The sequence below is a fragment of the Bombina bombina genome, chromosome 2 (genome assembly GCF_027579735.1).
Source record: "Bombina bombina isolate aBomBom1 chromosome 2, aBomBom1.pri, whole genome shotgun sequence".
NCBI classification, from domain to species: Eukaryota; Metazoa; Chordata; class Amphibia; order Anura; family Bombinatoridae; genus Bombina; species Bombina bombina.
This window is the reverse complement of record NC_069500.1, coordinates 924,130,992-924,146,604: the sequence shown is the minus strand read 5'-3', so window position 1 is coordinate 924,146,604 and position 15,613 is coordinate 924,130,992. Positions and strand designations below refer to the sequence as shown.

The 15,613-nt window shown below is 42.3% G+C and overlaps 1 protein-coding gene across 4 annotated transcripts in view; it reads right to left on the bottom strand.

Moving 5' to 3' along the window:
* Positions 1-15,613, bottom strand: part of RUFY3 (RUN and FYVE domain containing 3) — a 237,395-nt gene that overhangs the window by 4,704 nt on the left and 217,078 nt on the right. For 3 of the 4 annotated variants that reach the window (XM_053703337.1, XM_053703339.1, XM_053703340.1), the window contains one exon: positions 13,926-14,000. In XM_053703337.1, the coding sequence (XP_053559312.1) occupies positions 13,926-14,000 (75 nt within the window). Of the gene's footprint in view, positions 1-13,116; positions 13,168-13,925; positions 14,001-15,613 lie in introns of all 4 variants that reach the window. The other variant, XM_053703338.1, reaches the window with a different exon arrangement.

Sequence of the window (15,613 nt, the reverse complement as noted above, 5' to 3'; positions counted from 1 at the left end):
AAAGGCACGAAAATTAGACTGTCTAGCCCTTGGTTTGGCTCTGTCTTGAGGCAGGGCATGACCCTTACCTCCAGTAATGTCAGCGATAATTTCTTTCAAACCGGGCCCGAATAATGTCTGCCCTTTGAAAGGTATGTTAAGCAATTTAGATTTAGAAGTCACATCGGCTGACCAAGATTTAAGCCACAGCGCTCTGCGCGCTTGAATGGCGAATCCTGAATTCTTAGCCGTAATCGGAAATAAATGAATTAGCTAGCTTAAGGACTCTAAGCTTGTCTGTAATCTCATCCAATGTAACTGAGTTAATGGTCTCTTCCAGAGACTCAAACCAGAATGCCGCCGCAGCCGTGACAGGCGCAATGCATGCAAGGGGTTGTAATATAAAACCTTGTTGAACAAACATTTTCTTAAGGTAACTCTCTAACTTTTTATCCATTGGATCTGAAAAAGCACAGCTATCCTCCACCGGGATAGTGGTGCGTTTAGCCAGAGTAGAAACTGCTCCCTCCACCTTAGGGACCGTCTGCCATAAGTCCCGTGTGGTGGCGTCTATTGGAAACATTTTTCTAAATATAGGAGGGGGAGAAAAGGGCACACCAGGTCTATCCCACTCCTTGTTAATAATTTCTGTAAGCCTTTTAGGAATAGGAAAAACGTCAGTACACGTTGGTACCGCAAAATATTTAACCAGCCTACACATTTTCTCTGGAATTGCAACCGTGTTACAATCATTCAGAGCCGCTAATACCTCCCCTAGCAATACACGGAGGTTCTCAAGCTTAAATTTAAAATTTGAAATGTCTGAGTCCAGTTTACTTGGATCAGATCCGTCACCCACAGAATGAAGCTCTCCGTCCTCATGTTCTGCAAATTGTGACGCAGTATCAGACATGGCTCTAATATTATCAGCACACTCTGTTCTCACCCCAGAGTGGTCACGTTTACCCCTAATTTCTGGCAATTTAGATAATACTTCAGTCATAACATTAGCCATGTCTTGCAAAGTGATTTGTATGGGCCGCCCTGATGTACTTGGCGCCACAATATCACGCACCTCCTGAGCGGGAGACGAAGGTACTGACACATGAGGAGAGTTAGTCAGCATAACTTCCCCCTCGTTGTCTGGTGAAATTTTCTTTACATGTACACTTTTATTTAAAGTAGCATCAATGCAATTAGTACACAAATTTCTATTGGGCTCCACATTGGCCTTTAAACATATTGCACAAAGAGTTTCCTCTGTGTCAGACATGTTTAACAGACTAGCAATGAAACTAGCAAGCTTGGAAAATACTTTTGAAATAAATTTACAAGCAATATAAAAAACGTTACTGTGCCTTTAAGAAGCACCAATAAACTGTCACAGTTGAAATCACAATGAACCAAATTTGTTATAACAACCAAATTTTCACAGTAAATGCATTAAGTTAGCAAAGGATTGCACCCACCAGCAAATGGATGATTAACCCCTTAATACCCAAAAAACGGATAACAGAATATAAACGTTTTATCACAGTCAAAAGCACAGTCTCACAGGTCTGCTGTGAGTGATTACCTCCCTCAAAAACTAGTTTTGGAGACCCCTGGGCTCTGTAGAGACGTCCTGGATCATGGAGGAAGGAATAGGAAGACTGTGACTGAATTCTTACTGCGCAAGAAAGCGCCAAAATAGGCCCCTCCCACTCATATTCTAACAGTGGGGAAGCTCAGTAAACTGAATTTATTCATAAATAAACGACAGCCATGTGGAAAAATAATGCCCAAATTTTTTTATCACCAAGTACCTCAGAAAAAAACGATTAACATGCCAGTAAAACGTTTTAAAATAAAATTATGAAATGATACTAATAAGCCTGCTGCTAGTCGCTTTCACTGCAGTGGGGGCTCAAATATAAGTTAAATGTATACAGTATTTTCTTAGTGAAGTTCCATTCCCCAGAAATACCTCAGTGTAACATACACACATATCAGCCTGATACCAGTCGCTACTACTGCATTTAAGGCTGCACTTACATTATATGGGTATTAGCAGTATTTTCTCAGTCAATTCCATTCCTTAGAAAATAATATACTGCAACATACCTCCTTGCAGGTGAACCCTGCTCGCTGTCCCCTGTTCTGAAGTTACCTCACTCCTCAGAATGGCCGAGAACAGCAAATGGATCTTAGTTACGACCGCTAAGATCATACACAAACTCAGGTAGATTCTTCTTCTAATGCTGCCTGAGAAAAAACAACACACTCCGGTGCTGTTTAAAATAACAAACTTTTGATTGAAGATATAAAAACTAATTTTAATAACCACAGTCCTCTCACACGTCCTATATATTAGTTAGGTGCAAGAGAATGACTGGGTATGACGTAGAGGGGAGGAGCTATATAGCAGCTCTGCTTGGGTGATCCTCTTGCACTTCCTGTTAGGGAGGAGATATAATCCCATAAGTAATGGATGACCCGTGGACTGACTACACTTAACAGGAGAAATAATCTCCTCCTAAACCCCAAAATGTCCGTAAGGGTTTTAGTATTGTCTATATAGTACATACAAAATCAAGCGCTTCTTCACTTAAATTGTTTTGATTAATTAAAATGAAAGACAAATAACTTACACATTTATTTTGTGCTCATTTAATGATATCTGCTCTCATTACCAACCTGTATATGTTTGTACATAAATGCTTAACCGCACACTTACATGCAAAAAAATAGTAAGAACTTGCAAAGCATTTTTGCAGATATTACTATGCATTTTTATTTCTATCTCAAAGAGTTTTTGCCACCTGCCTTTATAGTACAGCACGTGAGAGTAGTTTGCCATTTGTTTGCGCTCTTAAAGGGGCAGTACAGTGAAAAAAAAATAATATCATGCATATAAGAGAACAGTAACATATTTAAAAAAATTTATGTCTGTGTGCATGTTTTTAAAAAGACAAAAACAAAAAACCTCCCATAATTTATGCATACCAGATAAATTTCTTTCCTTCCGGATAGTGAGAGTCCATGGCTTCATTCCTTATTGTTGGGAAATGCAACACCTGGCCACTAGGAGGAGGCAAAGACTTCAATATCCCTCCCACTTCCTCATTACCCCAGTCATTCTGCCAAGGGAACAAGGAAAAGTAGGAGAAACATCAGGGTATAAATGGTGCCAAAAGAATAAGATAAATAATAGGGGGCCGCCCTTAGACAAGAAAAAACGGGTGGGGGCCGTGGACTCTCCCTATCCGGAATGAAAGGAATTTCTCTGGTAAGCATTATGTTTTCCTGCCTAAGATAGGGAGAGTCTACGGCTTCATTCCTTATTGTTGGGAAAACTAAACCCAAGCACCAGAGGACACTGAATGAATAATGGGAGGGTACAAAAAGGAAGAGGCGGATCCTATTCTGAGGGCACCACAGCCTGCAAAACTTTTCTCCCGTAAGCTGCTTCAACCGGAGCAAAAACATCAAACTAGTAAAAATTAGATAAAATATGTAAGGAGGACCAGGTAGGCACCTTACAAATCTGATCCATAGAGGTCTTGTTTTTAAAGGCCCAAGAGGAAGCCACTGCTCTAGTGGAATGAGCCGTTATCCTCTCAGGAGGATGATGTCCCGCTGTCTCGTAAGCTAAGCGGATGACACTTTTTAACCAAAAAGATAGGGAAGTTGAAGTAGCCTTCTACCCCTTACGCTTCCCCGAAAAGACAACAAAGAAAGAGGAAGATTGTCTAAACTCCTTAGTAGCCTGAAGAAAGAACTTCAAGGCGCGAACCACATCCAAATGGTGAAGTAAACGTTCCATCGATGAAGAAGGATTAGGACACAAGGAAGGAACCACAATCTCTTGATTGATGTTGCGATCTGACACAAACCTTAGGAAGAAAACCTAATTTAGTACGTAAAACTGCCTTATCTGCATGAAAAATCAGACAAGGGAATTCACATCGCAAAGCAGAGATCTCAGAAACTCTGTACGCAGAGGCAATAGCCATTAAAAAGAGAACCTTCAAGATAACAATTTAATGTCAACGGAATGCAGAGGCTCAAACGGAGCCTGTTGCAAAACACGAATAACAAGATTTAGGCTCCAATGAGGAGCCCCAGATCTAAACACAGGTATGATTCTAATCAGAGCCTTAACACAGAACTGCACGTCTCTAAGCACAGCCAGCCTCTTGTGCAATAAAACCGACAGGGCCGAAATCTGACCTCTCAGGGAACTAGCAGAAAGGCCCTTCTCCAGTCCATCCTGGAGAAAAAGATAAGAGCCTGGCAACCTTAAATCTGTGCCAGGAAAAAGTAGGTCCTCCACCCTTTGTGGTAGATACGCTGAGTAACTGGTTTACAAGCATGAATAAGAGTATCAATGTGTTCAATCTCCACACAGGCAGCCTCAGAGAATCTAGATTTTGATGAACAAATGGACCTTGTAACAGCAGGTCTCTGTGACAAGGAGGAGATGAGGACATCCCCACTAGATCTGCAAACCACGTTCTTTGCGGCCACAATGGAGTAATCAGGATTACTGATACCCGCTCCTGCTTGAAGCGGTAATGGAGGAAAAAGATATATGAGTTTGAATCTCCAGGGCATTGCTAGTGCATTTATTAGATCCACTTGGGGATTCCTCAACCTCGACCGGTACCGGGGTAGCTTGGTATTGAGACGGGACGCCATGAGATCTATCTCCGGCGTCCCCCTCTTGCTGCATATCTCTGCAAACACCTTGGGATGGAGAGACCATTCCCCTGGGTGGAAGGATTGGCTGCTGAGAAAATCCACCTCCCATTTGTCCACACCCGGAATGTGGATAGCTGATAGTGAACCGCTGTGGGCCTCCGCCCACTCCAGAATCTGAAATACTTCCTTCATCGCCAAAGAACTTCTCGTTCCCCCCTGATGGTTGATGTAAGCCACTGAGGATATATTGTCTGATTGGAATCTGATAAACTTGGACAAACCCAGAAGTGGCCAAGCCTTCAAGGCATTGAAGATTGCCCGTAGTTCCAAAATTGATCGAGAGGGAGTCCACAACCCCTGTGCCTTGCTGTCACCTTAAACAGCTCCCCATTCGGATAGGCTTGTGTCCGTATTCACAATCTCCCAGGGTGGTCTTAAGAAGCATGTCCTTCGGGACAGATGATCTGGACAGAGCCACCAAGAGAGCGATTCTCTTGACCGGCTGTCTAATACAATCTGTAGAGACAGATCAGAATAATCTCCATTCCACTGTCTCAGCATGCACAGTTGTAAAGGTCTGAAATGGAACCTGGAAAAGGAATGATGTCCATGCAGGACACCATGAGACCAATCACCTCCATACACTGAGTCACAGAGGGACTCAAGGAGGTCCGGAGGGCAAGACATGCCGAAGTTAGCTTGCAACGTCTCTGGTCTGTTAGAAATATTATCATGGATATGGAGTCTATTATGGCACCCAGGAATTCCACCCTGGTACTTGGAATAAGATAACTCTTTTCCAAGTTTATCTACCATCCATGTGATCGAAGAAGACTGAGAAGGGACTTGCACCAGAATATCGTCCAAGTATGGGGCTACCGTAATACCCTGAGTTCTGGCAACAGCTAGAAGAGCCCCCAGAACCTTTGTAAGGATTCTTGGAGCAGTAGCTAGGCCAAACGGAAGGGCTATGAACTGGAAGTACTGGTCCAGGAATGCAAACCTCAGGAACTGAAAGTGTTCCCTGTGGATTGGAACATGAAAGCAAGCGTCCTTCAGATCTATAGTAGTCATAAACTGGCCTTCCTGAACTAAAGGAAGGATGGACCTTATCGTCTCTATGTTGAAGGAAGGGACACTCAGAAAAAAATAAATTATGCTTACCTGATAATTTAATTTCCATCGAGGGGAGGAGAGTCCACGGCTTCATTCATTACTGTTGGGAATTAAGAACCTGGCCACCAGGAGGAGGCAAAGACACCCCAGCCAAAGGCTTAAACACCTCCCCCACTTCCTTTATTCCCCAGTCATTCTGCCGAGGGAACCAGGAACAGCAGGAAAAATATCGGGGTATAAAAGGTGCCGGAAGAATATAAAAATGTAGGTTCGCCCCACGGGGATACGGGCGGGAGCCGTGGACTCTCCTCAACTCGATGGAAATGAAATTATCAGGTAAGCATAATTTATGTTTTCCATCTAAAGGGGAGTAGAGTCCACGGCTTCATACATTACTGTTGGGAACATATACCCAAGCTCTAGAGGACACTGAATGAAACTGGGAGGGTAACAGGCGGACCCTAGTCTGAGGGCACCACAGCCTGCAATACCTTTCTCCCAAAAATAGTTTCCGCAGAAGCGAAAATGTCAAATTTGTAAAACTTTGTAAAAGTGTGTAAGGAGAACCAGGTAGCCACCTTACAAATCTGCTCCATAGAGGCCTCATTCTTGAAGGCCAAAGACGAAGCCACAGCTCGAGTGAATGAGTTGTGATCCTCTGAGGAGGCTTATGTCCCGCTAACTCGTAAAAGCCAGGCGAATCAAGCTCCTCAACCAAAAAGACGAAAAGAAGAAGCAGAGGCCCTTTGCAACCTGCGCTTCCCAGAATACACCACAAACAGAGATGTAGACTGTCTGAAATCCTTTATAGCCTGAAGATAGAACTTCAAGGCACGGACCACGTCCAGATTTTGAATTAACCTCTCCTTAGAAGACGAAGGGTTAGGACACAAAGAACGAACCAATATTTCCTGATTGATGTTACGTTCAGACACCACCTTGGGGAGAAACCCCAACCCGGTGCAAAGAACAGCCTTATCTGCATGAAACACCAGATAAGGAGGGTTACACTGCAAGGCAGCTAGTTCAGATACCCTGCGTGCCAATGCAATAGCCAGTAGGAAGAGAAACTTCCAGGACAGAACCTTAATGTCAATGGAATGCATAGGTTCAAAAGGAACCCTCTGCAAAACCTTAAGGACTAAATTTAAGCTCCAAGGCGGAACAAAAGATTGGATTTCAGGGAGCTCAGCGAGCCTCCTATGCAACAAAACCGATAACGCCGAAATCTGTCCCTTTAGGGAACTAGCGGCAAGACTCTTTTCCAACCCCTCTTGGAGAAAAGACAGAATCCTGGATAGCTTCACCTTATGCCAAGGATATCCATGCTTCTCACACCAGGACAAGTAAGTCCTCCAAACCTTATGGTAGATGCAACAAGTGACTGGCTTCCTTGTCTGAATAAGAGTATCAATCACACTTTCAAAAAACCTCTCTTGGCTAAGAATAGGCGTTCAATCTCTACGCACTCAGCCTCAGAGAATCTAGATTGCGATGCTGAAAGGGGCCCTGTTCCATCAGATCCCTGTGACAAAGTAACCTCCACGGCGGAGAGGATGACATCCCCACCAGGTCCGCAAACCACGTCCTCCGTGGCCATGAAGGAGCAATCAGAACAGCCGAGGCCCGCTCCTGTTTGATGCGAGCCACTACTTGAGGCAAAATAGGTAGAGGTGGAAATATGTAAACTAGGCTGAATCCCCATGGAACCGCTAAGGCATCTATCAGATCTGCCTGGGGATCCCTGGACCTCGGACCATAGTAGCTTGCAATTGAGTATGGACGCCATGAGATCTATCTCCGGCGTTCCCCATCTGTGACAAATCTCTGCAAACACCTTGAGGTGTGGACACCATTCCCCTGGATGGAAGGATTGTCTGCTGAGAAAGTCTGCTTCCCAGTTGTCCGCACCTGGAATGTGAATCGTTGAGAGCGAGCAGTCGTGGGACTCCGCCCACTCCAGAATCCGAGACACCTCCCTCATCGCAAGGAAGCTCCTCGTACCCCCCCGATGGTTGATGTAAGCCACCGAGGTAATGTTTTCGGTCTGAAATCTGATGAAACTGACTGACTCCAGAGAAAGCCATGCCTTCAGAGCATTTTAAATTGCTCGCAGTTCTAGGATGTTGATCGGAAGGAGGGACTCCTCCCTGGACCACTTTTTTTGTGCCATTCTGGCACCCTAAACAGCTCCCCATCCTGTCAGACTGGAGTCTGTGGTAACAAACTCCCAGGACGGTCTCAAGAAGGATGTACCCATGGACAGCTACTCCGGACGGATCCACCAAGAGAGGGAGTTCCGAGTCAGAGCATCCATGGATATCAGCTGTGACAGATCTGAATGATCGCCATTCCACTGTCTCAACATGCAGAGGTCTGAGATGGAACCTCGCGAATGGGACGACATCTATGCTCAACACCATGAGACCTATCACCCCCATACATTGAGCCACCAACGGGCTTGAGGAGGACTAAAGGGGTTAACAGGTGGACACAAGCTTCCTGCGCCGCTGATCTGTGAGAAATATCTTCATGGACATAGAGTCTATTATCGTGCCCAGGAACTCCACCCTGTTGCTGGGAACCAGGGAACTCTTTCCTAAGTTGATCTTCCAACCGTGAGACTGGAGCAGAAGAAGAAGAGCCCTCGAATGATCCTCTGCGAGGTTTAATGACAGTGCCTGAACTAGGATGTCGTCCATGTAAGGCTCCACCGCAATGCCCCTGGATCTGGCCACTGCAAGCAGCGCCCCAAGAACCTTTGTGAAGACTCTCGGGGCCGTCGCCAGACCAAGAGGAAGGGCCACAAACTGGAAGTGTTGGTCCAGAAATGCAAATCCTAGGAACCTGAAGTGGTCCCTGTGGATTGGCACATGAAGGTAAGCATCCTTCAAGTCTATAGTCGTCATGAACGGCCCCTCTTGAACTAAGGGCAGAATAGATCCGATCGTTTCCATTTTGAACGATGGAACACTCAGAAACTTGTTTACATACTTTAGGTCCAAAATTGGGCGGAACGTGCCCTCCTTCTTTGGAACCACAAATAGTTTGGAATAGTACCCTAGACCCCTCTCTACTAGTGGTACTTGTACAATAACCCCAAGAGAGGCGAGATCTCTTACACACTCTAGAAAGGCCTCTCTCTTCTCTGGTCTTGAAGACAGGTTTGACAGGAGGAATCTGCCCTCAGGCAGGTGGGATCTGAACCCTATCCTGTAACCCTGGGAGACCCCTTCTAGAACCCAAGGGTCCTGAACGTACTGCAACCATGCGTCTGATAATAGAGATAATCTGCCACCTACGTGATCCGGAGACCGGTCGGGGGCCGCTCCTTCATATCGATTTTGTCTCGGCTGGCTTTTTGCTCTGCTTAGACTTGCTCCAAGATTGAGCATGCTTCCAAGATCCCTTGGACTGGTCCGCCAGCGGGTTGCTGGCGCTGGGCCTTATCCGCACGAAAGGGACGAAAAGTAGATCTTTTAGGCTTAGCACACTTATCCTGTGGTAGGAAAGCGCCCTTGCCTCCCGTAACCGTGGATATAATCGAATCCAATCCTAGACCAAACAGGATCTTTTCTTGAAAAGGCAAGGACAACAGCCTTGCCTTAGAGGTCATGTCCGCAGACCAAGATTTCAGTCACAGAGCCCTGTGCGCTAAAACATAAAATCCTGACACCTTAGCATTCAGGCGTATAATTTGCATATTGGCGTCGCAGACTGTATTTCGTTGATGGATATCTCCCCCTCGACCATTTCACACTGGGATTTACACCAATATGTCTCAGCTTCTTTGCTGGCTGAAAAACAAACCCCATGTGCTGAAACATCTTTCTCAACATGTTTTCCAGCTTTTTATCCATGGGCTCTTTAAACGATGAACTATCCTTGAGGGGAATAGTCATCCGCTTTGCGAGCGTAGAGATAGCCCCATCCACCTTAGGGATGGTCCCCCACAGCTCAAGCTGAGAGTCCGGAACGGGGAACAGTCTTTTAAAAGAAGAAGGGGAAAAGGAAGACTCCAATCCCTCCCATTCTTTCTTAATAATATTCGCCATCTTAACGGGAACCGGGAAAGTCTGAGGCACTACCCTATCCTTGTACACCTTGTCAAGCTCAGGGATCGCAGGTTCCTCTGGAACCTCCAAAGTAGCAAGTACCTGCGCAGCGGAAAACGCAAATTTTCCTTCCTAAACCTATAACCAGGCTCCTCTGCAGCAGGAGGTTTAGATGACGCAGACTCCGACCCAGAAGGGGCCTCCTCCGAAGAGTCGGAGTGGGCCTTGTCCTCGTATAGAGCCTCTGGATCTGCCATCGGTGTGGACAAACTCTGGGCCAGGCCACTATGATACACTCTACGCTTGCGCTTAGCAGAACGTGGTAAAGCATGGATCACCTTTGAAACCGCCGATTGCAGTTGGTCCGCAAAGTCTGACGGCCATTGAATCTCTCCCAAAGGAGTGATGGTTGGACCCCGGGGCACTGCATGTGCCATCGGAGATGAATGCAGGGAACGCACCTCACGGGATGAAGAACCCTCAGAGGTGGACGGCTCAGTAGTACTAGAAATCCGTTTAGATTCAGATGTTGTAACTTTATCAAGGCATGTGGAACAAAATTGAGCAGGCTGGTCTACCAGAACCTCCTCACAATAAACACAGGAATGAGACTTAGCCCTCTAATGCGTCAAAATCCTCCATATCTCTCGCTAATGGTAGACTAACTTGATTTACAAAAAAGGCACCTTTATACCGCCAATGGCCGGGGCACTCACCACCTCCTAGGACCCGGACTCTAGCAACCGTTACATCTCCTGCGTCACAGATTAACCGAAAAGGAAAGATATTCGCACCCAGTCACATGGCGTGCCCTGCAGGGCCGTCCCTGCACTAGGGAATGCGCGCCAAGGAATGGCCGCAGAAGATTCCCGCAAGTAACCTGTTTAAAGTTCCACACATTGCCAGAGCCCATCTCGCACAAAACGCAGCGATGACACAAACAATATCATGTATAAACCCCCCTGTTCAATAATCCCCTTCCAGGAATATTAACCCTTGATTCTGTACAGATAAAGGGCGCCACACTGTGACCCTGTCTTCTTATGTTATCATTATCTAATAAAAAATGAAACAATCTTAACCCTGTTAAATTGTCAGGTTTCTGTGTTTTAAAAATGAGACAAAGATAAATCATTTCAGAACTTTTTCCACCTTTAAGGTGACCTATAAACTACACAACTCAATTGAAAAACAAACTGAAATCTTTTAGGTGGAGGGAAGAAAACAAAAAACAAAACCTAAAATAATGTGGTTGAATAAGTGTGCACACCCTCTTATAACTGGGGATGTAGCCATGTTCAGAATTAAGCAATCACATTCAAAATCATGTTAAATAAGAGTCATCACACACCTGCCATCATTTAAAGTGCCTCTAACCCCAAATAAAGTTCAGCTGCTCTAGTAGGTCTTTCCTGACATTTTCTTAGTCACATCCCACAGCAAAAGCCATGGTCCACAGAGAGCTTCCAAAGCATCAGAGGTATCTCATTGTTAGAAGGTACCAGTCAGGAGAAGGGTATAAAAGAATTTCCAAGGCATTAGATTATATCCCATAGAACACAGTGAAGACAGTCATCATCAAGTGGAGAACATATGGCTCAACAGAGATAAACAAAAACTGGATGTCCCTCCAAAATTGATGAAAAGACAGGAAGAAAACTGGTCTGGGAGGCTACCAAGAGGCCTACAGCAACATTAAAGGTGCTGCAGGAATATCTGGCAAGTACTGGCTGTGTGGTACATGTGACAACAATCTCACATATTCTTCATATGTCTGGGCTATGGGGTAGAGTGGCAAGACGAAAGCCTTTTCTTACGAAGAAAAACATCCAAGCCAGGCTACATTTTGCAAAAACACATCTGAAGTCTCCCAAAAGCATGTGGGAAAAGGTGTTATGGTCTGATGAAACCAAGGTTGAACTTTTTGGCCATAATTCCAAAAGATATGTTTGGTGAAAAAAACAACACTGCACATCACCAAAAGAACACCATACCCACATTGAAGCATGGTGGTGGCAGCATCATGCTTTGGGGCTGTTTTTCTTCAGCTGGAACTGGGGCCTTAGTAAGCTAGAGGGAATTATGAATAGTTCCAAATACCAGTCAATATTGGCACAAAACCTTCAGGCTTCTGCTAGAAAGCTGAATATGAAGAGGAACTTCATCTTTCAGCATGACAACAACCCAAAGCATACATCCAAATCCACAAAGGAATGGCTTCACCAGAAGAAGATTAAAGTTTTGGAATGGCCCAGTCAGAGCCCAGACCTTAATCTGATTGAAAATCTGTGGGGTGATCTGAAGAGGGCTGTGCACAGGAGATGCCCTCGCAATCTGACAGATTTGGAGTGTTTTTGCAAAGAAGAGTAGGCAAATCTTGCCAAGTCAAAATGTGCCATGCTGATAGACTCATACCCAAAAAGACTGAGTGCTGTAATAAAATCAAAAAGTGCTTCAACAAAGTATTAGTTTAAGGGTGTGCACACTTATGCAACCATATTTTTTTATTTTTATATTTTTTCTTCCCTCTACCTAAACCATTTCAGTTTGTTTTTCAATTGAGTTGTACAGTTTATAGGTCACATTAAAGGTTGAAAAAGTTCTGAAATTATTTTTCTTTGTCTCATTTTTTACATCACATAAACCTGACATTTTAACAGGGGTGTGTAGACTTTTTATATCCACTGTATATATACACATATATACACGTTGATTGGAGAAGCCGTGTTAGTCCAGTGATGTATATAACAAAAAAAGTATTGCATTGATCAATGATACCTTTTTTATTGTATTAACATCATATTTACAGTAGACTAGCTTTCAGGATATTCCTCCCTTTCTCAAGTATGAAGCAATACTGTTTAACATACACTCTTTCAAGCAAAAATATTTTAACCGACATAAACTGTGTGTTGCTCTCATACAAATGGGTTAAACACTTGATTAAAGTCTGCTCCAGAGCAGCAATACACTACTAGGATTTAGCTGAACAAATCTGGTGAGCCAATGAGAAAAGGAATAAGTGTGTAGCCACCAATCACCAGCTAGCTTAATGTAGTGCATTGCTGCCTTGGCCCTACTTAGGTATGCCAGTGTTCTCCCCAAAACCTATTTAATGGCCATACCACCCAGTTGATTTTACTGACCACCAGGCTAACATTTAAGCCAGTACTAAGCTAAAATGAATATAGGTACAAATCCCCAAAATCCAAACTTACTCTGAAATTAAAACTTTTTAATTAATATTTTTTAAAAATAAAATTGTAAAGAATTACTATTTTACCTATTTGTTAGTCACAATCTTTTCTGCCTGTGTCTTTGTTTTGTCTGTGTTCTAAAATGCAAACAAAGTCTATATTTATTTAAAACAACACATATCACCTTTCTGATTGCAATACTGTAATATCTTTCTGAGGGTGCTATGTATGTAAAATGATATAAAACTACCTTTAGTTACAAAATCCAAACTAAAAAGGGTTTTCTACCTGTATTATATTTGTCGAACAAATTATCGTTAAAGTGACGGCAAACTTTCCCTTTTATAAAATGTGATCTGGAATGCTAGTGATATTTTAGATGGAGTTTTATTTATCAGTTGTAACAAAGATGAGCTGTATCTTACTTTAATATAGATATGAAATTCAAATAACCCGCTCCACCGCTCACTTCAAAAGTCAATTTGTCTGTCAGTTAACGTTAACGGTTAGACCTGTTCTCCAATCAGCGCTCTAGCTAAGCAAAAGTGCCATATGGGGAGAGCGCTAATTGGTGAACAAAAGGGGAGAGTTTACCATCACTTTAAATAAATCTATGTTAAATTATGCAATGCATCATTTGTGCTTAAGTAACATTTATAAAAAAAGAGAAAATGTTATAATATTGTAAAGTGTTAATCTGCTCACCACTTGGCAACTTTATATTGCCACCAGGATGGCAAAATTTTTAATGGAGAACACTACATGCTTTTCAACATAGGATACCAAGAGAACAAAGTAGATTTGATAACAAAAGAAGTTTAATTTTGACTCAAGTCTCTCTAAATTAATCAGAAGTTTGAACAAGGCGCTTTTTAATAACCAAGATGGAATGTACCTTTGGTAGCATGATGCTGGCTTCCTCTTGACACAACTCGCACATTTCAGGTATTTTTATTTCATTAACAAGATCCTGATTGGATGTTTAAAAAACAGAAAGAAAAAAAAATCAATATTTTCAAAATCTTTTTTTCTTAAAAGAATTCCTACAAATTGAACAAATGAGCACTTTTTAGACCAGTAATTTTCACCACATCTACCCCATGGTACCAAAGGCTTTGGAATAACCTCTACTATGTCACAGTGGAAAAGTAGTTTACACCTAACAAGCTCTTGAACCAAATCGTTGAGAGATAGTCGTTAATTGTATCGTGGATCAAATCAGAATTTAGGCTTCTGATAATTAAAGGGATATGGAATCCAAAAAAATCATTTTCTGATTCAGACAGAGCATACAATTTAAAAACAAACAAACAAAACAAACTGATTTTACTTAAGTCCTTAAATCCTTCATTATGTTGCTTTAAAGGGACATTTATGTTTGCATGCCTCATATATAACAGCAATTGCAAAAGATCTGCATTCAAAACAAATGTTTTAAAACTGTCACTTTATTAATGATTTTAAAAACTACTTAAAGGGATATAAAACCAAAAAATCTTCTTTTGTGACTCAGACAGAACATACAATGTTAATAAAAGTTTCCATTTAACTTCTATTATCAAATTTGATTCATTCTCGTGGTATTTTTGTTGTTGAAGAGATACCTATCTAGAGCACTACATGGAAGGAAATAGTGCTGCCTTTTAAAGGGATATTTCAGCTAAAATTGTAAACCACATGGGTGCATTTTGGTATTGAACAGAAGCAATTCTGTAATATACATGTGTTAGCAAAAATGCTTCTAATAAAAGCTATAGCTGTTACAAAAGTGTATTTAAGTATGCACCAGCATTTTAAACACAACACTTGCTCAGAGAGCCTAAGGTGCTTGTACCATCTGGTAATGACTCAATTTGTTAATTGCTGACATGATACAAGCCCCACTTGTGCTCTGAGCAGCTGCATTATTTAAAATGTGGGTGCACTGAGAATATCTAGCTATGCTTCACATGCAGAGACAAATTCTAACACTAAAACAGTGATAACTTTTACTAGAAGCATTTCTGCTAATACATGTATATTGCAAATATGTTTCTATTCAAATATTTAATCTATGTGCATTTAAATTTTGACTGGAATGTCCCTTTAAGTGCTCTTGTAAATAGATAGCATTCATGCAAAACTGCTGTGATATAGTGCTCCTGAGCTTATGTCTGCTTTTCAACAAAAGATACCAAGAGAACGAAGAACATTTTATAATAGAAGTAAATTAGAAAGTTGTTTAAAATTAAATGTTGTATTTGAATAATGAAAGAAAAAAAATGGTGTTTCAAGTCCCTTTAATGTTAGGCAAGTAGAGAGATATGACTGCGTTTTCTCCAGTGAGAGATGCCACCTATAACCTACTGCATAGGCACCTCAGAAAACAGAAGGAGAATTATAGCCTCTGTTTAAATACTGACGAGAGTGGTCTTGCTGTTTTGTTGTGAGTACTTTGGATTTTTCTATGTTGTGGGAAAATGTTAAATAGGATTAAATGAGAACACTTAGATATGATTTTTATCAATGCCCCTTTTTATGCTTAAAGTGAATGTAAATTTTGATGATAAAGTGCCCGTTTTTTAAAAATTAAATTAAAAAGAG